This window comes from Bos mutus, chromosome 8 (genome assembly GCF_027580195.1).
Source record: "Bos mutus isolate GX-2022 chromosome 8, NWIPB_WYAK_1.1, whole genome shotgun sequence".
NCBI classification, from domain to species: Eukaryota; Metazoa; Chordata; class Mammalia; order Artiodactyla; family Bovidae; genus Bos; species Bos mutus.
In genome coordinates, this window is record NC_091624.1 from 104347784 (window position 1) to 104372591 (window position 24808).

Below are 24808 nucleotides of genomic sequence, written 5' to 3' on the forward strand. Positions count from 1 at the left end.
TCTTTTCCAGTCAGTCAGCTCCTTGCATCAGGTGGTCAAAGTACTGGAACTTCAGCTTCACTATCAGTTCTTCCAATGAATATTCACAGTTGATTTTCTTTAGGATTAACTGGTTTGATCTCCTTGCTATCCAAGGGACTCTCAAGAGTCTTCTTCAGCACCACAATTCAAAAGCATGAATTTTTCAGTGCTCAGTCTTCGCTATGCCCCAACTCTCACACCCATAGATAACTACTGGAAAATTCATAAGTTTGACTATACGGACCTTTGTACCTGGTGAAGGGCTTCCCTGGCGACTCAGTTGGTAAAGAGTCTGCCTGCAATGTGGGAGAGCTGGGTTCCATCCTGAGGTCGGGAAGATCCCCTGGAGAAGGAAATGGCAGCCCATTCCAGTATTCTTGCCTGGAGAATTCCATGGATAGAGGAGCCTGGTGTCAAAAAGAGTTGGACACGACTGAGTAACTAACACTTTCACTTTCACCTGGTGAAAATATCTTTTAGGAATGAAGGGGGAATTGAGACATTCTTGGATAAAGGGAAATTCAGAGAATTTGTCACAAATAGACCTCATGGCACTGCTGCTGCTAAGGCATGTCAGTCATGTCCGACTCTGTGGGACCCCACCAGGCTCCTCTGTCCCTGGGTTTCTCCAGCCAAGAATACTGGACTGGGTTGCCATTTCCTTCTCCAATGCATAAAAGTGAAAAGTGAAAGTGAAATCGCTTAGTCGTGTCTGACTCTTCACGACCCCATGGACTGTAGCCTACCAGGCTCCTCCGTCCATGGGATTTTCCAGGCAAGAGTACTGGAGTGGGTTGCCATTGCCTTCTTCCCCTCATGGCATTAGTGGTAAAGAATCCGCCTGCCAATGCTGGAGATGTAGGAGAAGCGAGTTCGATCTCTGGGTTAGGAAGATCCCTTGGAGGAAGGCACTTCAACCCACTCCAGAATTCTGGCCTAGAGAATCCCATGGACAGAGGAGCCTGATGTGTCACAGTCCATAGCGTTGCAAAGAGAGTGGGACACGACATGACTGAAGTGACTTAGCAGGCAGGTAGGTGGGCAGACCTCCCCTGAAAGCACAGCTAAAGGAAGTTTTCTAAACAGAAAGGAACCAATAAGAGAAGAAACACTGAAGCATCAAGAAAGAAGAAAGGAAACTGTCATCAGAAATATGAGCAAATATAATAGACTTTTCTTCTCCTCTTGAATTTTCTAAATTATGCTTGACAGTTGAAGCAGGAATTATAACATTGGTGTAAGGAAAATGCCAAATAAGAAATAAGAGAACTTTTATAATTACATTGGCAGAAATTAATGAGATATAATATTTAGTGCTGTCTAATACCCTTTTGTAGGCAGATGACTTTGTAAAATGATTTGTTGGGTTATAGAAAAATGTAAAATACATTTATCCTTCAACCCAACAATGCTGCTTCTAGGAATTTATGTTATTTATGTGTTCATGTGTACAACAAGACACATTTACAAAGATACACACTGTACCACTGAAACAACAACAAAAGACCCTGTGTATTATTCGCTAATGAGAACAAGGCAGAACAAAATGATAGCCCCAAATCATGAAATACTCTGCAGGATCTAGAGCTAAATGTATTCATAAGAAAATGCCTTCAAAATATCCTTAGGGTTAGAAATGTTTCATGCTTATTTTTGTTTAAAACATTCTCTATATGTAAGCATAAAAGTGTATGTAAAAATACACATATATCTGGGGGGAGTTGGACAAACTGGGAGAGCAGTATTGACATATATACACTTACCATATACATGGATAAAGTAAGTAGCTAGTGGGAAGCTGCTGTATAGCACAGGGAGCTCAGCTCCATGCACTGTGATGACCTAGAGGGCTGGGGTGGGGGAATGGGAGGAGGCTCCAGAGGGAAGGGATGCATGTATACATATGGCTGACTCGTGTTGTTGTACAGCAGAAACCAACACAACACCGTAAAGCAATTATCCTCCAGTTACAAAAAACAAATTAACATTGTTCTCTTAACTGAAAAAAAGTAAATAAAATATAAAAAAATACACACATATCTAATTCCATACAAGAAGTTCAGAAGGATACCCACAATTTGTTAAAAATAACCAATTATGGAAAAGAACCTTAGAATTTAGGTAGAAATAAAGGTGAGCTATAAATTTCCCCATATGTAAGTTTATATTATTTGAATTTTTTAGTAAGAGTTATATTTTACTTATGAATTAAATACATATATTTTAAGTGACAGAGGCTTTTAACCTGAAGTCATGATCCTTGGCTCCTCTGTGATGTGGCTTTGTGGTGGTTATCAGGGGATCCATAACAGGTATAAACAAATCGAATTTACTTCTTTTCCTGTTAACTTGAAAATAAACTTTGTGGAAGATATAATTTGAATTGCAAGAATATATCACCAAGTAGCTTGGAAAATCATTTTGCAAAATTATAATATCTAGATTTGTTGAAATAACAATGTGTGTGTTTTATTGTATCCTGTACGATTATGCCTATTTACTTGTTTATATCAAGTCTTAATGGACTTGGAAAATGGTGCCATCCATTATAAATTGCCCACATTTCTTCTAATATTTTGAGAAAAGTTATAGAATAATTCAGAATTGCATCTTTCTTCTTTCAGTATGAGTTCAGATGAAACAGATGATGTCTCTTGGCATCTAGTTTTTGTTTGCTCTATCCTGGCTCACATGATCAAAGACTAAATTCATGTTTTTTTCAGTTGTTTTTGGAAATTTCACAGGACTTTGAAATTTCAAATGGCAAGCAGTTTTTTCTTTGTTAACAAAAGTTGTGCTCGGGAAAAAAAAATCTTGTTCGATTTACAAATGGAGCACCTGTGATGTTTCATGAGTGATCTGCTTTCTTGCTTGTTCAAAGAAAGAAGAATGTCCTGGCAAACTCGACCTGTTGAACTTAAAATTTCTCTGTACTTCCTCCTTAAAGCCACTAAAACAAAGAAATAAACTGCATAAGGAATGAAATGACATTAACACACAGGAAGATGAAAGGAATGGGAAATAAAAGTGACAGATGAGTGATGACGAGATATTTTAGGAGGCTTGAAAATGAATGCACTTGTGAAAACTGACTTCACAGAGATAGCTAAAACCTAAGACAAAATGGGGGAAGCTAAAAGGAAGAAATAATATCCTCAAATTTTTAGAAATTTGAGGTAGCTAGGATATCAGAAAGAGGGGACTAGAAAGGAAATTAAAAAACAAAGAGTTGAGGGACTTCCCTGGCAGTCTAGTGGTTAAAAATTCACCTTCTGGTGCAGGGAGTGTGGGTCCAATCTCTGGTTGAGGAGCTGAGATCCCACATGCCTCTCAGCCAAAAAACCAGAGCATAAATGACAGAAGAAGTATTGTAACAAATTCAATAAAAGACTTTAAAAATGGTCCACATCAAAAAGTCTTTAAAAATTAAAAAAAAAATAATCTGATGTAAACTTTACAGGAACAACAGTGAGCCCTTTATCCTCACTTTCGTGCCCATGTTTCTCAGACTAGGATCTACTTTTATGCCTTCTGATCTGGGCAGAAAGCAGGAGGACAGAAAACTCCAACAAGGTTGTTCCAAGAACTTCTGGAGTAGGGACTACAGGCACAGCTGGGTCTGTCAGAAGCATCACATCAAGAAAATGAGGGTACAGTGAGGTCTGCACACTGAATGCTGATAGCCTGTTCTCTGTACAATGTCTAAGAGGAAAGGTCTACAGACAACTGGGGAACCACCAGTGAAAAATCTGAGCAGCCATCCTGTGATGAATGAATCATGCCATAACTCAATGAATCATCTTCTGCTCATTGAATTCCAACTAGTTTTATTACCTCATTCTTAAATATAAACAGACATTGGAGGACATCCTACAATAATAACAGTAATTAAAAAAAGAAGCAGAGGTCAGAATAAACATGCAGAGGAAATAAAGAGCAAAAAGAAGAAAATTAAAGAAACAAAAAGAGAAAAAAATTCCTCAAGAGAAAATGCCAGAAGCAGAAGAGACCATGAAAAGAAATCTCTGGACAGAAATGAAATAGGAGACTTTCAGGAAAGGAGAAATGAAGTCATTCAGAGCATAGGAAAGTACAGATAGTAAACTGAAGTGGAAAAATCATTAGTGGAATATTTGAAAGATGAAATGGAGAAATCTGCCAAGAAGCAGAATCAAGATACTGAGAAATAGGAAATAGGAAAGAAAGGATATGAAAAGCAGAGTATCAATACAGAGGTTCAATATCTGACTTGAAAAGAAATAGAGACTTCCATGAAAAATAAGGAAGAGATCCACTGTCTGGTCTGTTTAATCATTGAGAAGGACTTGGTTCTGATAAGGAGTTTGTTGAGTTTGAAGTAATAGTAGGGAATAGAAACTGAAGTGATCATTAAAGTAAGACAGTTATTAACACTAGGGAAAACAAACACTATCCAAGAGCTGTAATTATGGCAAACAACTAACCTTAACTATGAACACTAATTGCGTATTCACAACATGTAAACACTGAATATTATTTCACTGTTAATTTTTACATAACTAAATTTTGAATTCTGCTGGAATGTTAAGTGTACAGAGAGTGTGGTATAAGGGAAGTATATTCTTATTTTCCTTTGTAGCAAATTAATAGGAAACTTCACATATTTTAAAAATCCAGCATAACGTGATAGCAATTTAGATACAGAATACAAGTCCCAAACAGATTTCCAAAGAAGGCTGCCTCTGAGGAGCTAGAACTGAACTGGGGGTAAGGATGGGTGGGGCAAAGCTCTTTTCCATATGTTTTATGTAATTGTCAAGCTTCTAAATGCCATCCATGAATTACATTGATAAATTTTAAGTAAACTATATTAATAACTTCTATTATAATTTTTAATTATGTTGATAATTTTTCTTTTCTTTTTTAACATGATTTTTACTCATTTACTTGCAAGAGAAGAATTCTGCATTTATGTCAAAATTTTTTTAAAAATTGGAGTATAATTGCTTTACGACTGTGTTAGTTTCTGCTGTACAACAAAGTGAATCAGCTGTATGTAAACATACATTCCCTCCCTCTTGGAGTGAAATGCTTTTCAAGCGAAGGTGTTGGGACAAGACATGATTTTGGATTGTCAGGTTTGGGATTTGACTTTATTCTACTTATAAAGTTAGCTTATTATGTACTTCATGGGTGCTGACTGCCGACACAGGTCTCTGGGATCAGAGACAGAGGAATGAATTACTCACTGCAGCCAAGCAGCAGGCACCTCAGCACATTTGGCCAACTTCTGCATGGTCCTCAGGTCTCGTGGGAAGAATACAGCAGACACAGATGGACACAACACATCCAGGGATCTGCCACACAATTGTGGAACACTGAGATTGGGGAATCCACTGCTTTCATAGCAAGCAGCAAGCAAGCCTTCTCTTTGTCCACGGGAATGTGATCTCATCGCTCAGAATGAGCAGCTACACAGACAACCCTGAGAAATAAATGGTTCACGAGAAACTATCATCAGGGCCTTCCATTCTCAGTAGACCCAACAGGAGGTAAATTTACTTACTGGCTGTGGTTTGGGACAGTTCTCTTTACCTGTGAAAGGCTCATGACAGAAGTTAGATAGTTGAGATAGTTAGATGGCATCAGCAACTCAATGGACATGAGTTTGAGCAAACTCCAGGAGACAGTGAAGTAAAGGGATGCCGGCGTGCTGCAGTCCATAACAGGAGTTAGTGACTGAGCAACAATACTTATTATTATCACTCTTTCTTTGAAATTTGGTTGTGAAAAGAACTAAAGATTACTTATACAATATGTACTTATTTTTTGAAATTAGTCATTAATTTTTAAGTAAAAAAGCAAACATTTCAATTGATGCTTTTAAAATTTTTTCTAAAAATTTATTTTTAATTGAAAGATAATTACTTTACAGAATTTTGTTGTTTTCTGTCAAACATCAACACGAATCAGCCATAGATATACATATGTCCCCTCCCTCTTGAACCTCCTTCCTATCTCCCTCCCCATCCCATCCCTCTAGGTTGATACAGAGCCCCTGTTTGAGTTTCCTGAGCCATACAGCAAATTCCCATTGGCTATCTATTTCACATATGGTAATGTAAGTTTCCATGTTACTCTTTCCATACATCTCACGCTCTCCTCCCCTCTCCCTGTGTCTGTAAGTCTGTCCTCTGTGTCTGTTTCTCCACTGCTGCCTTGCAAATAAATTCATCGATACCACCCTTCTAGATTCCATATACATGCATTAATATGTGATATTTCTCTTTCTCTTTCTGACTTACTTCACTTTGTATAATAGGCTCTAGGTTTATCTACTCCATTAGAGCTGATTCAAATGCATTCTTTTTTATGGCTAATATTCCATTGTGTATATGTACCACAACTTCTTTATTCATTCATCTCAATGGACATTTAGGGTGTTTCCATGTCCTAGCTATTGTAAATAGTGCTGGGATGAACATTGGGGTACATGTGTCTTTTTCAATTTTGGTTTCCTCAGGGTATATGTCTAGGAGTGGGATTGCTAGATCATATTGCGGTTTTATTCCTGGATTTTTAGGGAATCTCCATACCATCTTCTGTAGTGGTTGTATCAGCTTACATTCCCACCAGCAGTGCAAGAGGGTTCCCTTTTGTCCACACCCTCTCCAGGATTTATTGTTTGTAGACTTTTTGATTATGGCCATTCTGACTGGTGTGATGTGAGGCATACCTCATTGTAGTTTTGATCTGCATTTCTCTAACAATGAGCGATGTTGAGCATCTTTTCATGTGTTCGTTAGCCATCTGTGTGTCTTCTTTGGAGAAATGTCCATGTAGGTCTTTTCCCCACTTTTTATTGGGTGGTTTGTTTTTCTGATATTGAGTTGTATGAGCTGCTTGTATATTTTGGAAATTAATCCTTTGTCAGTTGTTTCATTTGCTATTATTTTCTCCCATTTTGAGGGTTGTCTTTTCACCTTGTTTATAATTTTCTTTGCTGTGCAAAAGTTTTTAAGTTTAATTAGGTCCCCATTTTTTTACTTTTGTTTCTATTTCCTTTACACTAGAAGGTGGGTCATAGAAGATCTTGCTTTGATTTATGCCATCGAGTGTTCTGCCCATGTTTTCCTCTAAGAGTTTTATACTTTCTGGTCTTACATTTAAATCTGTAATCCCTTTTGAATTTATCTTTGTGTATGGTGTTAGGAAGTGTTCTAATTTCATTCTTTGTTGATGCTTTTTAAGATGCTGTTTATTCAAGGGAAATTGATTTACAATGCCATAAAATATATGTTGTAAGGATGTTTTGGTGTGTTTGATTATGTACAGTCTTTTGAAGAAGCCCATAGCTTATATCAGCTTCTTAAAGTGACCATTAACAAGACTGAGATTGCACAGGTGATGGGTTAATAAGCTTTATGATCATCTCTAGAATCAGAGGACAACAAAACTCCAACTAGAACACTAGTTCTAATCTTCCATCTAGTGTTCTAACAATCTGAAAACCTGAGAGTTATTTACTTACTTACTCTTTATAGAATTCTTCTTGATGAAATGTCAAATCACCCAAGTAAATACATAAAACCCATGGGCAGCTTTCTTCTATTTTCTAAAGTTTAATGACTAAGTTTCTCTTTGAACAAACCACATATGTCTTTTACTTTAATAACTCATAGTGTATGAAAATCATCATTTTTATGTTACATAAATGCACATTTTCAAAGTCATATTAATTAGAGAACTCATTTTCATGAAAAGCATTCTAATGCCCTTGAAAGGCAGTAGACTTAAAGGTTAAGGGCACAGAATCTACAGCCAGACTCTCAGGTCTATTGATTCAGCTCTATCAATTTCTGCTTTACATATCAGGAGAGTTAAGTCTTAATCTCCTCATCTCTAAGTAAAGGTAACATCACTTACCTGTAAATTCATACTAAGAAATAAATGAATTAAGGCATATATGAAGTATTTAAAATAGTGCCTACCACACAGTAAGCAAAAAGCATTACCTAGTATGATATTACAGATAATATTTCAATGCTTATAGTTGAGGCAATTGTCCTTATAACAATACATTTAGAAATATTAAAAACTAATAAAATGCTTATTGTTTGCAAATAAAGCCTAAAGTTGCGTCAAAAAGCCTTTTTACAAAATACTTCAGTTAATGGTTGGGACCACATACTCTGGGCAAACAAGCAATGCTTGTTTGAAAATTGGTAATACCCTGATTTTAATGAGGTGAATTATTTAAAATAGATTACAGTCATCGTCTTATTTTTTTGACATTGCTGCTTAACTAAGCCAAGATGTTTTAAGGGAAAATGAAAGAAACACACATCCTGTTTGCGTGTCTTGTTTCAGAAAAGAGAACTCCATGTCCTCTCTTACACAGTATTTCCTAAACAGTAGAATGTGATTAATTACATCTTGATTTAGTTTTCTTTTGATGTGGTCAGGACAAATCTTTAATTTATATGTTTTAATAAAGAAATGCAGGATCACACTCACCAAGGTGACACATTTTTTCATCCCTGTGCTATTAAAGAAGCTATTGTATTATACCTTAAACAAAAAGAAAGTCAACAAGTGGATTTTTATTCAGGGTATGATTTATGACAGAAATCCTACAAACAGTGTTTTTCATTGCCAAATAATTCCTTCCAAGTATCTTTTTTTTTTTTTAAAGAATTATGCAATGTCTATTTTTTTTACACCAGAAAAATAGCAAAGATATGAATTTGACATCACATGCATGGTGAGAGCCTGGAAAAGATTCTAAGAATGCTATTTACTTTCATACAAAAGGTCACAGACTTAATTCTCTAAGCCAATATTTGAAACTGGCTGGCTAGAGAGTCTTGGATGTTTGGGAAATTAATGAGTGTACGTTCAAATTGTACTTGTGCATACACTTCTAATAAACCTTTTCACAAGACAGAGAACATTGTGTCCAGCAGATTTTACAATTGTCTTTTGAAGAAAGAATTTTGCAGATGGACAATATCACACTTGCAGGATCACTTAACCTAGCTGATTTAGGAGAAAACTTGCTTTTGAAGATTCAATTCTGTGTGGATTCTTTTAGTGTGCTATGGACTCTAACTTGAGTGAATTGTCAGATGATCCCCTGGGACTCTTAAAAAGTCAGCAGCTTCACCCTCTGTCAGCTTATGCCTCTCAAATGATGTCACTGGGCCCCTACCAAGAGTATTCATTGTCAGATGTACATCATTATAGCTTTATGTCTATGGCCTACATAAAAATGCTACTTCAGAGAATGTGGTTGCATTTAGTAGAGCTGATGGCTATTTTTTGCTAAAACTTAATTTTTTTAATAAGTGATTTAATTCTGTCATCTTTGTGTGCATACTGTATAATTTGGGGGAGGAGGAAATGGGGAGGCCTGGGGTAGTGAGAATGTGCTGCTGCTACTGCTACTACTAAGTCATATCAGTCGTGTCCGACTCTGTGCAATCCCATAGACGGCAGCCCACAAGGCTCCCCCGTCCCTGGGATTCTCCTGGCAAGAACACTGGAGTGGGTTGCCACTTCCTTCTCCAATGGGTGAAAGTGAAAAGTGAAAGTGAAGTCACTTAGTCGTGTCTGACCCTCAGCGACCCCATGGACTGCAGCCTTCCAGGCTCCTCCGTCCATGGGATTTTCCAGGCCAGAGTACTGGAGTGGGGTGCCATTGCTAGTAATCCTTAATAACTAATGTTGATTGTTTACTAGGTGTCAAGCACTTGATTGAGCATTTCACAGATTAACTAATATATTGCTCACAACCTGTCTCCAGAATAGGTATTATTATTATTACCTTCCTTTTGGAGACGTGAAAACTGAAATAGAGTGAAATGACATAATTGGAGACCATAAATTCTTTGGTCACAGAGTTTAGATGAATGACTCAGCCTAGGATATCCACTAATACACTTCATTTCAGTGGGAAAGCTTTCAAAAAAAGGGAATGGCTAGAGAGTTCTTAGAAAAGAACTTCATTTGAATAAATTTGGATTTATTTGGATGTGGGCTTCTTTTTCTCATATCCAGAAACTACAAATTCTTGGTAATCCATGAAGATAGGTAATCCCTGAAGTCATGTACTCTTTAAAGGAAAAAAAAAAAAATTCGAGTAGTAAATTACCTGGAAAGTCAACATTATAATACATTCTGAAATGAGGAAAAGTAGGGGTCACCATCATGTCATCTCACTTTGTGTGAAGTCCCATCAAAAGTTTGTTTGCTGAACACAGAATATGTCACACATGTTTGAGAGGGCTATTTTGTGGACCTAATACAATGTGGTGAAATGCTCTAATTCCACAATAGGGAAGCCCTAATAATGAGAATTTTGGAATCCTCTAGACCAGAGTTTTTTTTCCACTGGATGTTCACTGAGAAGATCTTCAGTGTAGTTAAAAAGACAGTAAAAAATGTCACATGAAATTACTTTCTGGCACTCAGCCTTTTCACATCCAGATTCCAAACCTTGGATCTACTGGGTTGACCAAAAAGTTCGTTTGGGTTTTTCTGTAACATCTTATGGAAAAACCCAAATGAACTTTTTTGTCATCAGTACTTGCCTCAATGATGTTGTCTCTATGATTTGGGGGAATTTTGTCTTTTGGCCTTTGGTATTAATTTTATAAAGCTTACTCTCAAATATCTTTTTTAAAAGAGTCTTTTCTGGAAATAGAAACCACTCTTAGATATCTCCAGTACTATCTAAAGGAAAGCATAAATATACAAATAAATAACTGTGATTAGATGTTTATATATACAGCTTTTCTTCCCTCCAAAACCAGATTTATTTAAAGGATACAGTTATTTCACACTATATATACAAACTGGAGAAAATTTTCTTGAGTAGATGTTAGCCACAACCAAAACAGCATTGTTTTCCATTGTATCCATAACAATAGAATATTAATATGATATTATGCTGTTGCTGCTGCTAAGTCGCTTCAGTCATGTCCAAAGAGTCCGTGGACTCTTTGTGACCCCATAGACGGCAGTCCACCAGGCTCCCCCGTCCCTGGGATTCTCCAGGCAAGAACACTGGAGTGGGTTGCCATTTCCTTCTCCAATGCATCAAAGTGAAAAGTGAAAGTGAAGTCGCTCAGTCATGTCTGATGATATTATAAATTTCTTTATAAAATGATTACTTTGAATTCTTTCAGGTTGACATTAACACTCTCCTGTCCAATGGATCTCAAGAATTTTCCAATGGATGTACAAACATGTATAATGCAACTGGAAAGCTGTAAGTAAGAATAACACAAGTTTTCCTGAATATTTTTTAAAAAAAGTAGATACAGATTTCTCCCGGAATACTCACTGAATATCATTCTCAGAATACCATCTCACCATCTCTCAGAATTCCCTTATACTCTTTCTCATGGATAATGAAATCAAACCCTCTCTCACTCAGATATCCTTTCACCAAACTTCTCGAAGTAATTCCTATTATCATTCTTCTAAAAATTACCTCTGACTCTTTCAGAATTCTGCAGACCCTCTTCTTTCTCTCAGAATTTCCTCAGACTCTACTTATTCTCAGAATTCTCTTGGAATCTCCTTCTATCTCTCAGATTTCCCTGACTCTCAATCTTTCTCGCAGGATTACATGGAATCTCATTCTTCACAGTAATATCTCAAATCTCATTTTCTCAAAATTCAGTTTCAATTTCAAGGTGTAAAAATTCCCTCATATTCACCTATAAGCAGGATTCCTTTCACCAAAGGAAACCTGACAGACTGAAATAAATATAAAATTCCTTCACTCAGAATTCCCTCCTACAAACTTCACTCAGAATTTACTCAGAAAAGTCCTACTGTCTCTCAGAAATCTTTCATTCTGTCAGATTTCCCTCAAAGAAAAGTCCTTCTTTCTGTCAGAAATCTCCTATCTCTCAGGTTCCCCTAGAAGAGACCTTATGTCTGTCTAAAGACAGAAAGAAAGACAGAAAGAAATCTCCATCTTTCTGCCAGGTTTATATAAAATAACTTTTATAGATATCTTCTTTCTATCAGGTTTCTATCACAAAGAAATCCTTCTTTCTGTCAGAAATCTCCTTTTTTTCCTATCATGTTTCCATCAAAGAAAAGTCCTTCTTTCTGGCATATCTCTTCTTTCTATCAGGTTTCAATCAGAAAGGGTTACCCTGATATTCAGTTGGTAAAGAACCCTCCTGCAATGCAGAAGACCCCGGATTGATTCCTGGGTCAGGAAGATCCGCCGGAGAAGGGATAGGCTACCCACTCCAGTATTCTTAGGCTTCCCTTGTGGCTCAGCTGATAAAGAATCTGCCTGTAATGTGGGAGACCTGGGTTTGATCCCTGGGTTGGGAAGATCCCCTGGAGAAGGGAAAGGCTACCCACTCTAGTATTCTTGCCTGGAGAATTCCATGGACTGTATAGTCCATGGGGTTGCAAAGAGTTGGACACGACTGAGCAACTTTTACTTCTATCAGAAAAGTCCCTCCTTTTGTCAGAAATTGCCTTCTTTCTGTCAGGTTTCACTCACAAAGAAAACCTTATTTCTGTCAGAAATCTTTCAGTCAGCTTTCCTCAGAAAAGTCTCTCTCTCAGTCAGAAATCAGCTTTCTGTCAGGTTTCTCTCACAGGAAAAATCTTCTTTCTGGAAGAAAACTTCTTTCTTTCAGTATCCCTCAGAAATATTCTTTCTGTCAGGATTCTCTCCCAGAAAAGACCTTTCTGTCAGAAAACTTCTTTTCATCAGGTTTCCCTCTGAAATGTTCTTATTTCTGTCAGGTTTCTCCCCACTAAAAAAACCACATTCTTTCTGTCAGCAGTCTCCTTCTGTCAGGTTTTCCTCAGAAATGTCCTTCTTTCTGTCAATGAAGACCTTCTTCCTGTCTGATATCGCCTTTCTGGCAGTTTTCCCTCAAAAACATCCTTCTTTCTGTCAGAAATTCTTTCTGTCCGGTTTCTCTCTCAGAAAAGACCTTCTATCAGAAATCCCCTTCTTTGTGTGAGGTTTCCCTCAGAATCATTCTTTTTATTCTGTCAGAAATTGCCTTCTTTCTGTCACGTTTCTTTCCCAGAAAAGACCTTCTTTCTGTCTGATATCTCCTTCTTTCTGTTAGGTTTCCCTCAGAACACCCTTCTTTCTGTCAGAAATCTCCATCTTTCCATTAGGTTTCCCTCAGAAACATCCTTCTTTCTGTCAGAAATTGCCTTCTTTCTGTCAGGTTTTGCTCCCAGGAAAGACCTTTCTGTCAGAAAACTTCTTCTTTCCATCAGGTTTCCCTCAGAAACATCCTTCTTTCTTTCAGGTTTCTCTCCCTCAAAACATATTCGGTCAGAAGTCTTCTTTGTGTTAGGTTTCGCTCAAAAATGTCTTTTTTCCTGTCAGATGCCTTATTTTTGTCAGGATTCTCTCCCAGAAAAGACCTTTCTGTCAGAAAACTCCTTTTCATCAGGTTTCCCTCAGAAATGTTCTTCTTTCTGTCAGAAGTCCCCTTCTTTCTGTCAGGTTTCTCCCCCCCAAAACACATTCTTTCTGTCAGAAATCTCCTTCTTTGTGTCAGGTTTCACTTAGAAATGTCCTTCTTGCTGTCAGAAATCTCCTTCTTTCTGTCAGGTTTCTTTCCCAGAAAAGACCTTCTTTCTGTTAGAAATCCCCTTCTTTGTGTGAGGTTTCCATCAGAATTGTCCTTTTTGTCTGTCAGAAATTGCCTTCTTTCTGTCACATTTCTTTCCCAGAAAAGACCTTCTTTCTGTCTGATATCTCCCTCTTTCTGTTAGGTTTCCCTCAGAACACCCTTCTTTCTGTCAGAAATCTCCATCTTTCCATCAGGTTTCCCTCAGAAACATCCTTCTTTCTGTCAGAAATTGCCTTCTTTCTGTCAGGTTTTGCTTCCAGGAAAGACCTTTCTGTCAGAAAACTTCTTCTTTCCATTAGGTTTCCCTCAGAAACATCCTTCTTTCTTTCAGGTTTCTCTCCCCCAAAACATATTCTGTCAGAAATCTTCTTTGTGTTAGGTTTTGCTCAAAAATATCTTTCTTTCTGTCAGAAATTGCCTTCTTTCTGTCAGGTTTTGCTCCCAGGAAAGACTGTCAGAAAACTCCTTTTCATCAGGTTTCCCTTAGAAACATCCTTCTGTCAGAAAGTGCCTTCTTTCTGTCAGGTTTATATCTCAGAAAAGATCTTTTTTCTGTTAGAAATACCCTTCTTTGTGTCAGAGTTCCCTCAGAAACTTCCTTTTTTTCTGTCATGTCAGAAATCGCCTTCTTTCTGTCAGGTTTCTCTCCAGAAAAGACCTTCTTTCTGTTAGAAATCCCCTTCTTTGTGTCAGGATTCCCTCAGAATCGTCCTTTTTTTCTGTCAGAAATTGCTTTCTTTCTGTCATGTTTCTCTCTGAGAAAATACCTTCTTTCTGTCAGGTATCTCCTTCTTTCTATTAGGTTTCCCTCAGAAACACCCTTCTTTCTGTTAGAAATCTTCATCTTTCTATCAGGTTTTACTCAGAAATGTCCTTCTTTCTGTCAGGTTTCTCTCCGAGAAAAGACCTTTTTCTGTTAGAAATACCCTTCTTTGTGTCAGGTTTCTGTCCCAGAAAAGACCTTCTATCTGTCTGATATCTCCTTCTCTCTGTCAGGTTTCCCTCAGAAACATCCTTCTTTCTGTCAGAAATCACCTTCCTTCCATCAGATTTCCCTCAGAAATGTCCTTTTTGTCAGAAGTTGTCTTCTTTCTGTCAGGTTTATCTCCCAGAAAAAAACCTTTCTGTCTGGAATCTTCTTTCCATTAGGTTTCCCTCGGACACGTCCTTCTTTCTGCCATTTGTCAGAAATCACCCTCTTTCTGTGAAGTTTCTCTCCTAGAAAAAGACGTTCTTTCTGTCAGAAATCTCCTTCTTTGTGTCAGGTTTCCCTCAGAAGCGCCCTTCTTTCTGTCAGAAATTGCCTTCTTTCTGTCGGTTTTCTTTCCCAGAAAACACTTTCTTTCTGTCAGAAATCTCCTTTCTATCTAGTTTCTATCTGAATTATCTTTTTTTCCCCAAAAAATTCTAGAAAAAAAATGTAAAAAATTAGTAGATTTATAATAATGCATGATGTATATTATTTGTTTTTTAGTTTTTTTCTGACATTTACTGAAAAGACATGTTATTTTGCACCTGTTATGGATTGGTATCTGTCTTACACTCTATACACTCTATACTGCTATTTAAAGTAAATTTCAAGCTAGAAATGCCATTTTTGAAGATTAAGAAATATCTATTCTCTTTATACACATCAACGGTAAAATGGATGCTAACTTTGAAAAATATGGTACTTTTTTTTATGGAGTGCGTGCTGGAATCCAAACATTGTCATGTTTTATTTCTCATACACACAACAGAACTGTTGTTATTGTCATGTTTCCACCTGTGTAAATCGTTACTTTGAGTATTTTTACCCCAAATTATCAAGGTGGTAAGTACAAAATATGCCTTCTTTCTGTCAAGTTTCTTTCTCAGAAAAGACCTTCTTTCTGTCAGAAATGTCCTTGTGTCTGTCAGGTTTCCCTCAGAAACGTCCTTCTTTCTGTCCAAAATATTAACACATGAAAACTTTAGGTCCTTTTATTTCTTTAAACTTATCTGTTTATTACCCCAAACTTGGTTGGTCGACATTATGTAATATTTTTGTGATAAGATCAGATCAGTTGCTCAGTCTTGTCTGACTCTTTGCAACCCCATGATACTCCATCATATTTAGAAAAAAATGCCTGTTTGACATATTCCTTTAGAAAAAAATTGCAGCTGGAACTTCAGAATTGGTGGCATGAGATTCCAGTCCTGTAGGGTGGTGAATCTGCCACTAGAGGGCATGCCTACTTCGTAGGGGGACTTGTTGCCAACACTGCACACTGGTTTTCTCTTAAAGAAAGGAAGTGCAAATACCTATTTCTCTGATAATAAAACTTAGCAGGAAGATAATATAATATCTTCCTGTTAAATTTAAATACATTATATAAGTAAGTGGATTAATTTAATTAATATAAGTTAATTAATGTGAGTATATTAATTTACTCAATATTTACATTTTATTAACTTAAATATAGGGCTTCCGTGGTGGCTCAGGGGTTAAAGTGTCTGCCTGCAATGCGGGACACCTGGATTCAATCCCTGGGTCAGGAAGATCCCCTGGAGAAGGAAATGGCAACCCACTCCAGTATTCTTGCCTGGAGAATCCCATGGACGGAGGAGCCTGGTGGTCTATAGTCCATGGGTCGCAAAGAGTCGGACACAACTGGGCGACTTCACTTTCACTTTCAACTTAAATATTAGTCACACCCATGGATAAATTACTAAATTAAATGAAAGGAAAATTAAAATTTAGTTTTAATTGGAAGATCTATTTAGCAATAAAAATGGGAGGTTGGAGTTGGGAGTGGGAAGCAATACAGGATTCCTTAGCAGTGTTGATTTCTAACTCTACCTTGAAGGCATTCTGAGGACAGGTATCTTTGTTGCAAAATTAGGTACATTGGAGAGTATGGAGGGAAAAAAATCATATGAAAAATAGTCTAAGACAGACTGGTTCCCTAATTATTAATTTAAGAATACTAAATATTATCCAATAGTGAGGAGCTGTGGAAGATTTAGGAGCAAGAACATGAGTTGGTTAATATTATGCTCTTGAAGATTCTCTCATACAGATGAACCAAGTTATTTAAGAAGGTTCCATAATATTCCAATAAAAAGAATGAAAGTAGGAGCAAAGAAGAGCAGTGTGGAAAGTAGATACAATACAGATTGATGCTGTAGAGGAAGCAAAATGTTATCTTTACCTTCTTAGGCTCCTCAGCCTTGGCCTGAAAATTAAGCAGAAATAAAACATGAACAGAAGAAAAGGATACAAATTTATTTAATATAAGTTTTACAGAAGGAAATGAATAGTCAAGGAAGTGGCAAAGCCTAAATTCTTTTATACCAGGTTAAACAAAGAAAAGCGAGAAGCAGTTGTGGAAAAGTAATGCTATGTGAGGAAGCCAAAGGAAGATGAGAATTATTTTAACAAGATCTCTACAGAATTCTCTTGGCTTTGATCCCCTGTTGAAGAGTGTTTCTTTTTCTCCTAGTACAAGGAGTACAGCTCCTTGGAAGTGTGAGCTCTATGTGAGTACAGCTCACATGGAAGTTTTTAGTCTACTGTTTTCAGAAAGAAAAGGAGAGATTAGAATGCCCTTCTCACACCTGCTGTTTTTCAGGTGCCTTTAGCTTAAAATCATTCTTCTGCCGAAGTGGCATATTTTGGGGGTACATATTCCACTGTTTTCATTTACTTCAATACAGTTCAGTTCAGTTCAGTTCAGTCGCTCAGTCGTGTCCGACTCTTTGCCACCCCATGAATTGCAGCACGCCAGGCCTCCCTGTCCATCACCAACTCCCAGAGTTCACTCAGACTCACGTCCATCGAGTCAGTGATGCCCTCCAGCCATCTCATCCTCTGTCGTCCCCTTCTCCTCCTGCCCCCAATCCCTCCCAGCATCAGTCTTTTCCAATGAGTCAACTCTTCGAATGAGGTGGCCAAAGTACTGGAGCTTCAGCTTTAGCATCATTTCTTCCAAAGAAATCCCAGGGTTGATCTTCAGAATGGACTGGTTGGATCTCCTTGCAGTCCAAGAGACTCTCAAGAGTCTTCTCCAACACCACAGTTCAAAAGCATCAATTCTTCGGTGCTCAGCCTTCTTCACAGTCCAACTCTCACATCCATACATGACCACAGGAATAACCATAGCCTTGACTAGACGGACCTTTGTTGGCAATACAAAGTGGATGCAAAGTCTCTGAGTGCCCAATTAGTCAGAGACAAAGAGCTTAGATAAGTAGAATCATTTTGGAAATACCGACAGAGAAAAAAACAGAGTGAGAAATAAATATTAAAAGGAATACTGATAAATCCAGTCTTAATATATTTGTGATTTGGGAAATGTACATAAAAAGCCAAAGGAAGGAGTTAACACTGAAGATGTACTGTTTTTTTGTAACTGAATTTTAATTGAAGGATAATTACATTACAATGTTGTGTTGATCTCTGCTGTGCAACAAGGTGAATCAGCTGTAAGTATACACATTTTCCCTCCCTCTTGGAGCTTCCCTCCCACGCCCCATCCCACCCCTCAAGTTCATCACAGACACCAAGCTGAGCTCACTGTGTTATGAAGATGTACTGTTATGAGCCATCTACAGAGTAGTTCAACAAGATGAAATTTTTAAAGGAGAGAGTACAGAGATGCAAGCAAACCCACAAAGAAGAACCAACTCTTAAGAAAGACCTACATTTAGAGGTTGTTGTTATTCAGTTGCTCAGTCGTGTCCAGCTCTTTGCTACTCCATGGACTGAAGCATGCCAGGCTTCCCTGTCTTTTACAATCTCTTAGGGTTTGCTCAAGTTCATGTCCATTAAGTCAGTGATGCTATCTAACCATCTCATCCTCTGCCATCCCCTTCTCCTCCTGCCCTCAATCTTTCCCAGCATCAGGGTCTTTTTCAATGAGTTGGCTCTTTGCATCAGGTGGCCAGAGTATTGGAGCTTCAATGTCCTTCCAATGAATATTCAGGGTTGACTGGTTTGATCACCTTGCAATCTAAGGGACTCTCAAGAGTCTTCTCCAGCACCACAATTTGAAAGCATCAATTCTTCTTTCAGCTCTCACATCTATACACAACTACTGAAAAAACCATAGCTTGACTATATGGACCTTTGTTGACAAAGTGATGTCTGTGCTTTTTAATACACTCTCTAATTTGGTCATTGCTTTCCTTCCAAGGAGCAAGTGTCTTTTAATTTCATAGTTGCAGTCATCATCCACAGTGACATTGGAGCCCGAGAAAATAAAATCTGTCATTGCGTCTACTTTTATCCCCTTCTATTTGCCACGAAGTGATGGGAGCAGATGCCATGATCTTAGTTTTTAGAATGTTGAGTTTTAAGCCAGCTTTTTCACTCTCCTCTTTCATTCTCATCTAGAGGCTCTTTAGTTCCTCTTTGCTTTCTGCCATTAGAGTGGTATCATCTGCATATCTGAGGTTGTTGACATTACTCCTCACAATCTTGATTCTAGCTTGTGATTCATCCAGCCTGGCATTTCGCATGATATACTCTGCTGCTGCTAAGTCACTTCAGTCATGTCCGACTCTGTGTGGCCCCATAGACGGCAGCTTACCGGGCTCCCCTGTCCCTGGGATTCTCCAGGCAAGAACACTGGAGTGGGTTACCATTTCCTTCTCCAATGCATGAAAGTGAAAAGTGAAAGGGAAGTCTCTCAGTCGTGTCTGACTCTTCACTGTATATGTTAAATAAACAAAATGACAATATACAGCCTTGTCCTACTCTTTTCACAATTTTGAACCAGTCAGTTGTTCCATGTAAGGTTCTAAGTGTTGCTTCTTGATCTGCATATAGGTTTCTCAGGAGATGGTAAAGTGGTCTGGTATTCCCATCTCTTTAAGAATTTTTTTTTTTTTTTTTTTTTTTTTTTTATTCAAACAGTCAAAGGCTTTAGCATAGTCAATAAAGCAGAAGTAGATGTTTTTCTTGTATTCTTTTCCTTTTTCTATGATCCAGTGAATGTTGGCAATTTGATTCGTGGTTCCTCTGCCTTTTCTCAACTCAGCTTATATGTCTGGAAGTTCTGGGTTCGTGTACTGCAGAAGCCTAGTTTGAAGGATTCTGAGTATAACTTTGCAAGCATGTGAAATGAGCACAACTGTATGGCGAGGAGGAGGGAATGGCAAACCACTCCAGCATTCTTGCTGTGGGAACCCCATGGAGAGTACCAAAAGGAAAAATGGAAACTTTACCCTTAGATTAACCTGGAATGCTAAATCCTATCACTGAGAATTCCACTGAAATAAAGGAAGAATGTGGTCCATTTATGTGGCCCAGGTTCAGATGTTTCCCTTATGAAATCTAAAGGCCTGTCGCACAGTCCAGGAGTCCCCATCCTCCAGGATCTAATGCCTGATGATCTGAGGCAAAACTGATGTAAGAATAATAGAAATGAAGCACACAACAAATGTAATGAGCTTGAATCATTCCCAAACCATCTCCTCCTCCCCCTGGTCTGTGGAAATATTGTCCTCCTCAAAAATGGCCCCTGGTGCCAAAAAGGTTGGAGACCACTGCCATAGTCTACTTGTTCCTCAAATCTCAACAGATTTACCCAACTGCTTTTATCTGCCCAAAATTTTAATATTTTCTTAAATATTTTCTTCTGGTCTTGAATATCCTTCTTTCAACCTCAGAAGAGAATTCTGAAATAAATACAGTAAATGCTTGCTTTGGGGTGAAAAGAAATTGTGTTAGCTTATTTTTCCTTCTTTGTAGTAGTCATTTTTTTACTCTCCAAGTCCAGCCAGAAAATACAGGCCAATTACCTTGACAATTTGCATTTTCCAAAATTTACATCAGTAGAAGCCTAATAAAATATGAAATCATATATACTACAGAGAGCATTCTACAATGAAGCCCTGCTTTTCACTAAGTGTTTTATTTAATTTTTAAAATAATCTATAATTTGCACCCCAATTTTTGCTGGCAATATATAAAACTGAGTGGCATTTCTAGTGAAGATGAACTAAATATTAAAGTGATCACTAACTTTGCTTCTCAGAATTAGATGTACTAGTTTAGTTTACTGAAGTTCAAGATTCAATACATGATTCATTTTTTTTTAATTGACTGTATGAAGTAAAACTTAGGGCTATCTTTTAAAAAAATAAATTTTCATTGATATTGCTGTTTTACTTATAAAAGCATCTTACTTATTTCCTTGATAAGCAGCTAATCTATGAGGGAAGGAAACACAGCTATTTTATAATTTATACTACACCCCTAAGGAATTTACAGTGCAAAGCAATGTGCAGGAATAGGGGTATGGAAAAAAAAAGATTTAATATTCAGCTTTTATTTATGTCATAAAGAAACTTTCTAAATGGGCAATTTTTTCCCCCTAGTTAAAAAAAGAAATAGAGGATATTTTTGATCTTGAAAGAATATTGGACAGTAGTTTCTTTGAGTCATAATACAGCTTTCTTGTTCATTAAAAGACAGTGTTGACTTTAAAAAATGTACAACATGAGAGTTGTGAGTTAAATTTTATTTGGGACAAAATGAGGACTTAGCCCAGGATACATATCAGATAGCTCTGAGACGCTGTTCCAAAGAGCCGAAGGGGCAGGGGGAGAATGGGTATGTATGTGATTTTGGTGAAGAGGGAATACATGCAATCAAACACATTTTTTTTATAGAAGGTTTCTGTTAGTCACAAGAAGCAGTCATCTCCATGAAGGATTGTAGTGCTTTTCTAGTTATGAGAAAATAAGAGAATTGGGCCCATAAAATCGGCTCCTGAAAATATCTATCTGAAGACCTGTTCTGCCAGTTTTTCCTTGAGCACAGAATGCCTCATTCCCATTCTTCACCCTGAACTCCTTTCAATGGGTGTTGAAAATCAGCAGCTGCAGCAGCACATGATTTAATCTTTGTAGAGGGCTTCCCAGGTGGCTGAATGGTAAAGAATCCACCTGCCAATGCAGGAGGTGCAGGAGATACGGGTTCAATCCCTGGGTTGGGAAGATCTGCTGGAGAAGGGAATAGCAACCCACTCCAGTATTCTTGCCTGGAGAATTCCATGGACAGAAGAGCCTAGCAGGCTACAGTCCATGGAGTCACAAAGAGTCAGACACGACTGAGTGACTAACACTTTCTTTCAGGGGTAAATAGCAAGTGCCTATGGCAAGTGCCAACTTGTAGTTGGAGACAGTATGAAATAGGATACACAAACTATCACTATGTCCAATAAACAGTATAATTCTGTGTTTCACATCTAAAGAAGAATGTAGGTAACAAAAGAGGAAAACATCACCAGAGAAAGTTAAATAAGTTTTAATTATTCAAGTTGGAAAAGAAAAAATGAGGAAATAATTCATTGATGAAAGAATTCTTTTCTGCAAAGAACAGCCTAAATCCCTAAAATTACAGTAAAAGTTACTTATAAGAGTTAAAATGAATAAAAATTACTGTCTGAAATTTTAAGAAGCTTTTGAAATATGCTTTAATGAGGTTTTCAAATAGATATATCTAAAATAGATGAGAGTTTTTTGCTATTTAATTTTTCAGATTCATTTTGAAACCATGTCTGAAAAGATTAAGACTGGTTACTCTGGAATTTATGTTAAGACTAATTTTTAAAAAGGTTACAGTTATTTCCTAATAATCTCTATTGTTATTCAAACTCTTTCATAATTTAAAAAAAGTGTGAATGTTATTCAAAATAATATTATGCTTTTTGTCTGGATAGTTAGAGATACAAATTGTTCTTATTTTCTGAGTAGTTATTACTTAATCCTCTGTGGTTACAATGGTGGTTAGAAAGCAAGTTTTCTCAAGACAAAAATATTCACTAATGAACTAACTAGCTACTTGGAAAATCAGTTCCCACTTAAACATTAAATATTCCTTTCTATTTAACACATTTATTTAACGTATTCTATTTAACTCTCCTAATTTGTCCATATATTTGTAATTTGAATTTTGCTAATTATCAGATATTCTGAGTGTTTGACAATATAATAAAAGACCATGTAGTTAAAAATCTTTCAAAAAGATAATGTCACAATTGTTTTATATTCATTACTTATCTGATTTAGTCCTAACCACAATTTAATAAGATAGGTTTTATTTCCATTTAAATATCAGCAAGTTAAGGCTTACAAAGCTTAAGAGACTTTCCCAAAGTTACACAATTAAGAAGTAGACAAAGCAAATTCATGTGAATTAATAGCCCACAAACTTACATTAAGCAACATTCATTCAGTCACTTTGAACTCTATCTGACAATTTCAAAATATTTATAGTGTGTGACTATGGTACACATAATTTAGCTCTACAGTTAAATATACCCAGTAATTTTACTTGCTTTCTCAGATGAAAAGGCTTAGAGTTCCTTCCTCTGCCTATTTCTCCTCCCCTGAATGTCTTCCCTTGTATTACAATTGGCCTATACCAAGTTGTGGGTTTCTCAGGTGGCTCTAGTGGTAAAGAACCTGCTTGCCAATGCAAAAGATATAAGAGATGCTGGTTCGATCCTGGGGTCAGGAAGATGCCCCTGGAGGAAGGCATGGCAACCCACTCCGGTGTTCTTGCCTAGAGAATCTCGAGGACAGAGGAGCCTGGAAGGCTACAGTCCACAGGGTTGTAAAGAGTTGGACATGACTGAAGCCTCTTAGCATGCACATCCCTCCACCCCCCTTCCACCTTGGCTGACAATGACAATCATTTTGTGATGTGCAGTCTAAGATCTAAGATCACAGGGAGCTGCAAAACACTCTTGACCCAGATCACATCTACATCAGCTACTGTAGATACCACAATATATCTTGTTTTATGTCTACCCAATTGGGTGACTTGACTAATTACAAGTTTGCCTTTGCCCCAGTTAAACATCTTTATGTTAGATTCAGCCCATATTCTTTACCTGATGATCTGTATCTTTTCTAGTTAATAGTCTAGAGAATTCAGCAACGTACCATTATACAAATTGCCAACATGCGCTGGATCATTGAAAAAGCAAGAGAGTTCCAGAAAAAAATCTATTTCTGCTTTATTGACTATGCCAAAGCCTTTGACTGTGTGGATCACAATAAACTGTGGAAAATTCTGAAAGAGATGGGACTACCAGACCACCTGATCTGCCTCTTGAGAAATTTGTATGCAGGTCAGGAAGCAACAGTTAGAACTGGACATGGAACAACAGACTGGTTCCAAATAGGAAAAGGAGTACGTCAAGGCTGTATATTGTCACCCCGCTTATTTAACTTGTATGCAGAGTACATCATGAGAAACGCTGGGCTGGAAGAAGCACAATCTGGAATCAAGATTGCTGGGAGAAATATCAATAACCTCAGATATGCAGATGACACCACCCTTATGGCAGAAAGTGAAGAGGAACTCAAAAGCCTCTTGATGAAAGTGAAAGAGGAGAATGAAAAAGTGGCCTTAAAGCTCAACATTCAGAAAATGAAGATCATGGCATCCGGTCCCATCACTTCATGGGAAATAGATGGGGAAACAGTAGAAACAGTGTCAGACTTTATTTTTGGGGGCTCCAAAATCACTGCAGATGGTGATTGAAGCCATGAAATTAAAAGACGCTTACTCCTTGGAAGGAAAGTCATGACCAACCTGAATAGCATATTGAAAAGCAGAGACATTACTTTGCCAACAAAGGTCCATCTAGTCAAGGCTATGGTTTTTCCAGTGGTCATGTATGGATGTGAGAGTTGGACTGTGAAGAAAGCTGAGCGCCGAAGAATTGATGCTTTTGAACTGTGGAGTTGGAGAAGACTCTTGAGAGTCCCTTGGACTGCAAGGAGATCCAACCAGTCCATTCTGAAGGAGATCAGCCCTGGGATTTCTTTGGAAGGAATGATGCTAAAGCTGAAACTCCAGTACTTTGGCCACCTCATGCGAAGAGTTGACTCATTGGCAAAGACTCTGATGCTGGGAGGGATTGGGGGCAGGAGGAGAAGGGGATGACAGAGGATGAGATGACTTGATGGCATCACTGACTCGATGGACATGAGTCTGAGTGAACTCCGGGAGATGGTGATGGACAGGGAGGCCTGGCGTGCTGCGATTCATGGGGTTGCAAAGAGTCGGACACTACTGACCAACTGAACTGAACTGAACTGAACCATTATACAATCCAAAAAGGCTGGTCTGAGAAAATTGTTCAACAATGCACTAGAAGGATTCTTCTAGATGGAGTACTACTCAAAAG

At 37.7% G+C, this 24808-nt stretch overlaps 1 protein-coding gene across 2 annotated transcripts in view; it reads left to right on the forward strand.

The window, feature by feature from the left end:
* The window catches only part of GLRA3 (glycine receptor alpha 3), a 201029-nt gene that overhangs the window by 109708 nt on the left and 66513 nt on the right, over window positions 1-24808 (forward strand). For both annotated transcript variants that reach the window (XM_005892179.2, XM_005892180.2), the window contains exon 5: window positions 11190-11272. In XM_005892179.2, the coding sequence (XP_005892241.1) occupies window positions 11190-11272 (83 nt within the window). The remainder of the gene's footprint in view (window positions 1-11189; window positions 11273-24808) is intronic.